The following is a 7,677-nucleotide window of genomic DNA, read 5'->3' on the forward strand; positions in this document are numbered from 1 at the left end:
AAAATATATTACTTATTATAATAAAAATAAAAATAAACTATTTATTATAAACTGTAATCATGCCTAAGAATAGCAAACAAACAATAAAATTATTATATCATTAACCATCATTTTCTTTTTCTTTAACTGGTACATTTAGTTCATCTTTAGTGGTAACTGCTGGACTTACTATCATGATAGCACTTGCTAACTCAAATAATTGGTTCTTGGTGGCAAATTCTAGAAGTTCTCTCCAATTTTCAGACTTACAGCTCAGAGCCAGCTTAGATATGCACTCCGCCTTCAGTTCATCCATTAAGTAATATGATGCTAGTAGGAGTAAAGACTTGAGCCCGTCACCATCCGGCAGAGTGTGAAGATAGATAAACTCTTTATAGTGTTGCAGGGTCTTCAGAGAGACCCCCTCTATCTGAATGCGGCCTTCATTTGTCTCCTTCCAGTCCTTCGTAAGCATCGCTTGGAACACATCGCTGTGGGCTGCCAAGTGTGCCCGGTGCACTGCCACACTCCCATCGCCAGCGCTCAAATTGAAGTCAGTAAAATAAACATCATTATAAAGTCTCATGAGATAGGACTCTCCGACTTTGCTTGCAGAGATGTTAACATGGAATAAGCATGTGTATACATTATCTAAATGTATATCACAATTTTGCCTGCTCCCAATTTGTATCCATGAATTATCACAGATCCATTCATCATAAAAAGGTTCACCCATATCTTGACAGGATACCTTCACCTTGACCTTGCCACATTTGGCTCTTGCCAGTATTTTGCAAAAAAGTGTTTTAGGTGAATCTTTAATATGTAATTGCACAATAGCCAAGTCATTAATAACATAGTCTTCGCTGAAGAATTCCTGGGGTTCTGTTCCAGAAAAACTAAGCAAGCATCTAAGTTTCAAGAAGTCATCTAACAGCTGTTCTGTGACTTGACTGCAAAGAAAATATATGTAGTTTGTACAAAGAATTGAATATAAGTAATAAGGATTTCTTACTTGAATTCACAATTGAAGACGGCATCACAACCGAAGCCCTAAGGGTAGGAGAACCGGAATTAATTAGCCACATCACGAAACTATTTAATAACATTATTCAATCAAAAACTTTTCCACAGCAAATGTGTCACTCTAATATCATACTGTTATACAAGAAGGGTGACAGGGCTGATATAGGTAATTATCGCCCTATCAGCCTTGTCTCCCACCTGTACAAAACTTTTATCAAAATTATAGAAAGCCGTATCTCAGGCCGCCTCGATCGCCACCAACCACCCGAGCAAGCAGGATTCAGGCCAGGCCTCTCTACCACCGACCATCTGCACTCTGTAAATCAAATAATTGAAAAATGCCAAGAACATAGACTTCCACTTTATATTGCCTTCATAGATTACTCCAAAGCTTTTGATAGCATCACACACGAATCCATTTTTACTGCCCTGTTAGACCAAGAAATAGATCCACCTTACATTAATCTCTTGAGCAACATATATAGAAATAGTACCGCCGCCATTAAACTGCAATCATCTGGCCCTTCCTTCAAAATAGAGAGGAGTTAAGCAAGGAGACCCACTATCGCCGAAACTCTTTACCAGCACTCTGGAACACGTCTTCAGAAAACTTGCGCCTAGTTGGGGAGAGAAGGGGCTCGTCGTCGGAGAACGCAGATTAACCAATCTACGGTTCGCTGATGACATAGTCGTTTTCTCCTCAACCGCTTCCGAGTTACAAGAAATGCTTGAAGAACTAAGCACTGCAAGCCTCGAGATTGGACTGAAGATGAATATGTCAAAGACCAAGCTAATGACTAATAGTACACCACGTAGGATAGAGGTAAGTGGAGAACAGGTTGCATATGTCAATGAGTACATTTATTTGGGCCAATTGGTTTCCCTCCAGGCACGTCAAGAAAAAGAGATCGAAAGACGAATTGAAAACGCCTGGAGGAGCTATTGGTCCATGAAACATCTTATGAAAGGTAATCTTCCGATGACACTCAAACGGAAGCTCATGGACATATGCATACTCCCTATTCTGACCTACGGTGCACAGACTTGGTCTTTGACTAAAGCTCAGAAGTCCAAGCTCGGGGTTTGCCAACGAGCCATGGAGCGTAGCATACTAGGTGTCAAATTGGTGGATCGAGTCCGGAACACCACGCTACGCTCTAAAACTCAAATCGCCGATGTAGCTCGGAAGGCGGCCAAGTTAAAATGGGACTGGGCTGGTCACGTCTGCCGAATGCCTAATGAGTTGTGGGCCAAACTCACTACAGTGTGGGAGCCCGAAAACTCTGATCGGGGATCCGGCAGACCCCGCCGGCGATGGAGGGATGAACTGGACTCCTTCTTGGAGGAATGGTCAGACATAGCACTGGATAGAGATCAGTGGAAAAATTGGGGGGAGGCCTTTGCCCAGCAGTGGGACACGACGGGCTCCAAATAATAATAATACTTGAATTCACAACACATTTTTGCCTTATGGCAAACCACTGTAAAAAAAATGGAATTTCTTCAAACAATCACCTGTAACAATATGTTACACACAGCAAAACTTCAGTTGGAATTCTACAGTTTATTGAACACCATAACAACCACAGAATAATATAATACTACCGTACAATTAAATAACTGCAAGAACACTAAGTATTTTGGCGTAGGTACCATTTAGGAATGAATTGTATTATGTAGATTGTTACTTACACTTTCAAAGGCATGATTTTAAATTGATTACTTATCAGTAGTCAGTACGTGTGCTTTCAAACTATAACTGCTAGCTGAAATGCCGAATTTCTACCGGTAGGACTGTAACTGTCGGCAAATGTAAAAAAATAACAAGCATCTAAAGGCAACCAATCAATACTAATTATGCATTAAATTTAATATTAATATACTTAAATTAAACCTAGACAGTGCATGAAAGCAACAATTTTTAATTTAGTAAAAAATGACTTATGAGCAGTGTTACCAATTTGGAATTCAGAATTAGGTTTTTTTTTACTAAAATCCTGTGTTCAAGCCTTTTTTGTACTGAAAGAATCCGGTACAAAGAATATAATATTCAGAACTATAACTCCATACAAAATTATGTCCCCTTCAAAAGTTCGTTTATACTAGTGGTAGTTTATAGTTATACTTACTAGTTTAAGTATAGTAGTGATCCGAAAAAATTAAAAATGTAGACGCGAAGGGTTAGGTAATAAAGCCTGATCAGAAATATATAATTACGACTATTCATTTCATTACTATTTTCTTCATACTAAACTGAACTGAATCGCATACTTTAGAATAGCAGCGCCCTCTTGAGAATAGTCAATGGTTTGCAATAAACTAATTTATAGTCATATATTTCAGAGTCAGGCTTTATCTATTAAGTAGGTACCTATCTTAGATTAAAGGGCTACATTGAAGTTTAGTGTTCACAGGCACTGCAGTAGGGGAGTCAAAGATGGCTTTTTTGTAATTACTTATGGTTCGTGTAATATTCCACACGGCGCTGCTCGCCAGTTCTGTTACTTGAATTTGGCTTGACACGCTGCCGCATAGCGTGTCTAGAACCGCGTCAGCTTTAATGATTCATATTTAGGTAGCAACCTACAAACTATTCAGAAGGTGCTTTATTGGAACACACCCAACTTGTCAGTAGAAAAAGGTGCGAATTAAAATGTACTCTGTGCTTACTACATTACATATAGTCAACCAATACGAAGCCTAGGTCACTGTAGAACTATGTCATAGTGACGTTATAAATTAGATTGTAATAAGAAATCTCTTACTGCGTGTGATTTTGACATGGGTGTAGGGTGGCCTAGGGTTCCAATTGGTTAACTGTACATCCTCATAAGTTAATGTTTTATTACCCGTATCGGGAGTGTATAGGGGCAAAAGAGCCCCCTTTTGACACGGGGCTACATTTAGACCCTCCCTCTTGCTGACCCCCTAACGCGCAGCTGAATGTGCATGGAGGTTCTTGCGTTGCGCGTTATTCAAATGACCAAAATGTGCCTATGGCTACCAATAAATCGGGCTTCTAATATGCCTACATTTTCCTGTTTACTAGGTTAGTAGAGGTATATTAGTATAAACCTTTAATCACTTGACTAAAAAGAGGAAATAAACTTAACCAATAAGGATATGAATGATATATTTATTTCTATTTTAAAACAATAAAACTTATCTAGCAATTACTCCTCATTCTCTTGCTTTTTCACGGGCTCCTTTTCATTATCTTTCATGACAAACGTTGGATTCACTATCATGATAGCATTAGCCAGTTCAAATATTTGGTGTTTCACAGCAAAATTTAGAAGGTCATTCCATTCTCCAGACTTGCAGTCCAGAGCCAGCTTAGATACACATTCTGCTTTAAGATTATCTATTAAATAGTATGATGCAAATAACAATAAGGCCTTAAGTCCCTCACCGGGAAGAGTCCGAAGGTACATGAAGTCCTTGAAATGTTGTAGGGTCTGTAATGTGACCCCTTCCATCTGAATATTTCCCTCGGTTTTCTCTTTCCATTCCCGGGTGAGCATTGCTCGGAACACGTCACTCTGGATAGCAAGGAGTGCTTTGTGGACAGGCACAGTTCCTCCACCTGCGCTCAAATTAAAGTCAGTAAAATCAACATCGTCATAAAGTTTAGCAAGTGGTGAATCTTCTACCTGGCTAGCAGATATATTTATACTAAGTACGTTTGTCAAGACATCACTTAATGCTACATCACATAAATATTTTTTTCCAATATACTTCCATTCATTCGTACATATCCATTCTGAATAAAATGCTTCATCAGTATCTTGACATGACACTTTCACTTTAATAACTTTGCCACTTATAGCTCGTGTACGAATTTTACATTGAAGAGGTTCGTGAAGTTTGTCTTTAAAATGTAAACGTACAATAGCCAGGTCATTAACATTGAACTCTGTACTGGTGAATTCCTCCCTCTCGGTACCCGAGGTGCTAATGAAACATCTGAGCTTTAATATTGTTCCCAGCCGTTGTTCTTTGATTTCCCTATAACAAAACAAATAAATCTGGTTACTTATTATATTTATATAATGTATACAATAGGAGGAGCACCGGCGATGCTAAGATGTAGTCACTCAGCTTCCTAAAAGTTTATATGACAGGTAAGATTTTTTTATACTTTTTTTGCAGATTTGTTAAAATGTTTGAGCAGGAAAGCGGACCCTGGTGCTAGGCCGGGAAAACGTTAGGTTGAAGAAGAAGATTTGTTAAAATGTCTCACAATGTTTGATAATAAGGTAAACGTTAATCATTAGGTATCTGCGGTTTACATACGGTTGCAAAATACTTTCTAAATTCTAAAGGAAACTGGGGCACCCTCCAGATTACGTGAATTCTAATATCAATATGACGTACAGCCTGACTAAAAAGAGTAGAAATGAAAGTGGCAACATCGTCGTGTCGACCTGTTTTCTCACACATACAGCTATTTTGATAGCGGGTCAGTAAAAGGTCACACAAAAAGGGTGCAAGAAAAGGTAATTTTTCAAAAACATTTTTTTGCCGCCAATCGATCCCATTCCTATCAAGCATCAAAAGTCTCTATGAGACCAAAAAAAAAACGATAAAAACGTTTCCCATACAATTTGCATGAAAAAAAAAATATATTTATTTACCGTCTTCATGCATTATTACGGTCCTTAAATGTAACAGGATCGATTGGCGTAATTACATTACATACATTTCTCGTCTTCTCCATTGTACTTTATGTATGACCCTTGGGTCGTTTGGCATTAAAAAAAGTATAACTATTCGTTTATCCTTAGAGTCGTACTGGATTTAGTTGGGCAAGTTCACGCTGTGCCTAGCCACCTACATTTACGTGGGCTGTAAACACGGATGATACGGTGCGAAGACGTGAACAATTTGTGAATCAACGCTATTCCAGGGGCGGCTTACTCCGCGATTCTATCACCGAGCTACATGCTGGCGGCCGCAAGTTCGCGGCCCATTCAGTCGTAATGACCTTCATGCGGCGCAATAGAATTCAATGTCGACTGCTCGCGTGCGGTCCGTTTGTTATTGTAGGTACGAATTTAGAATAACGGCATTTTGTGAACATCAAAGGAGTGAGCCTTCTGTACTTGTACTATTATATATTCTGTGGCTATTCTTGATTAGCAAATAACATATCGTTCGCCGAGATCGCTCAAATTATCAAATTAATAATAGTCACGTCACTATTAATAACCGTCACGGCTTAATCTGACGAAATTGAGTCACTCCAAAAATCCGCTCTTGGACTCCCGTACTAACTGTAAGTACTAAGTACCTATATGCATGCAAGGTCAATGCATTATATTTTTTAACCCCCGACGCAAAAACGACGGGGTGTTATAAGTTTGACGTGTCTGACTGTCTGTCTGTCTGTTTGTTTGTCTGTCTGTGTGTGTGTCTGTCTGTGGCACCGTAGCTCCCGAACGGGTGAATTGATTTCGATTTAGTTTTTTTTTGTTTGATAGCTGAGTTAGTCGGGAGTGTTCTTAGCCATGTTTCATGAAAATCGGTTCACTATGTCGTGGTCGGTGGTTTTTCAAAATTTTAATTTTGTGGTTAGGTTAGGTTATTACTAGAGATGGGCCGAATATGGACTTTGCCGAATACGAATATTCGGCCGAACATTCGGTTCAGCTCTTACCGAACCGAACATTCGGCCGAATATTCGGTTAGGTACGCCATATTTTTAAAGCGAATGTTCAGATTAAAACTATGAAATGATTGATAATAGTTCTACATACTACAACTATGTTCTTATAATTTAGTGGATAACTAAAACTTAGTTAAAACAACTCTGAACTCTTCTCAACTCTTAAACTACGATTTTTTAACTTTATTACAAAACAAATTATGTTTATATTTTGACGCATTTTTAGTAGGTAGTTTCTTAGAAAGCTACTAAAATAGGAGCTTACTATCCAATGGAATACGTAAGATCTCATAAGTTATTTACTTTGTTTATTCGGTAAATATTCGGCAATGCAACCGAACTATTCGGCCGAATACGAACATTGAATATTCGGCCCATCTCTAGTTATTACATTGGGTATATCGTCATTCGTCACTACTTTGAAAAAATCTCGTATCTCACGCTGCTCCTCAAAGTTAAAACGCAGTAAGGCTATACAATACTTACTACAATTTTCTTTTCATTGGCAGACGAAGATACAAGTTTTTTTTAAAGTAGTGACGATATGTAAACAGTTGTGTCAGTTGTTACTTCAATTAAGTTTATTAACATGATTACATTTAAACAGGTGGTTGCAAAAATTTTATTTCATATGCGTGTTTTAAACAATACTTACACAATAATCGGCATGATTTTAAATTGACGTTGACTATGCCGTAATGTAATTAGTAATTGAATACACCACAAAACACAACACCGCCTCAAATCATTGAAATATGTCTCAAAAATGTTTTTATTCAGTAATCAAATCAAAGTATGAACATGAACAATAAAGTGCAAATGCAAACTGTGCAGTCAATTAAAAAAAACTACAAACCACAGAATTATAGTTAAGCCAGAATGAGTAGTTAGGTCAAAAAAACATGAGAGGACATTGTTTGGGCTGGTGTCCCTCTCGCACCTACTGACAATGTCAACATTATTCAGTGACGATATCACTGTCATACATTGGGGATACCAGTCAA

At 38.2% G+C, this 7,677-nt stretch overlaps 2 protein-coding genes across 3 annotated transcripts; both read right to left on the minus strand.

The window, feature by feature from the left end:
- Positions 1-38: 38 nt before the first annotated feature.
- On the minus strand, positions 39-4,038 carry LOC125234633. Of its 2 annotated transcripts, none has more exons than XM_048140961.1 (2): positions 3,462-4,038; positions 39-932 (listed from the first exon to the last, which is right to left on the minus strand). In XM_048140961.1, exons 1-2 carry the CDS (start codon positions 3,536-3,538, stop codon positions 101-103), a joined length of 909 nt encoding a protein of 302 aa, XP_047996918.1. In that variant the 5' UTR covers positions 3,539-4,038; the 3' UTR covers positions 39-100. The 2 variants fall into 2 exon arrangements, with proteins under 2 accessions (XP_047996918.1, XP_047996919.1); XM_048140962.1 differs by lacking the exon at positions 3,462-4,038 and adding an exon at positions 2,698-3,048.
- An 89-nt stretch (positions 4,039-4,127) lies between these two features.
- Positions 4,128-7,493, minus strand: LOC125234746 (protein roadkill-like). Its single transcript, XM_048141132.1, has 2 exons — positions 7,329-7,493; positions 4,128-5,013 (listed from the first exon to the last, which is right to left on the minus strand). Exons 1-2 carry the CDS (start codon positions 7,340-7,342, stop codon positions 4,179-4,181), a joined length of 849 nt encoding a protein of 282 aa, XP_047997089.1. The 5' UTR covers positions 7,343-7,493; the 3' UTR covers positions 4,128-4,178.
- Positions 7,494-7,677: the final 184 nt, after the last annotated feature.

The sequence above is a fragment of the Leguminivora glycinivorella genome, chromosome 16 (genome assembly GCF_023078275.1).
Source record: "Leguminivora glycinivorella isolate SPB_JAAS2020 chromosome 16, LegGlyc_1.1, whole genome shotgun sequence".
Lineage (NCBI taxonomy): Eukaryota > Metazoa > Arthropoda > Insecta > Lepidoptera > Tortricidae > Leguminivora > Leguminivora glycinivorella.

Coding starts and splice junctions, on each gene's coding strand:
- LOC125234633 (XM_048140961.1), bottom strand. CDS start 3,538: ATGCGGCAGCGTGTCAAGCCAAATTCAAGTAACAGAACTGGCGAGCAG. Junction 933..3,461: donor GAATATTACACGAACCATAA/GTAATTACAAAA, acceptor TTTTCTTTGCAG/TCAAGTCACAGAACAGCTGT.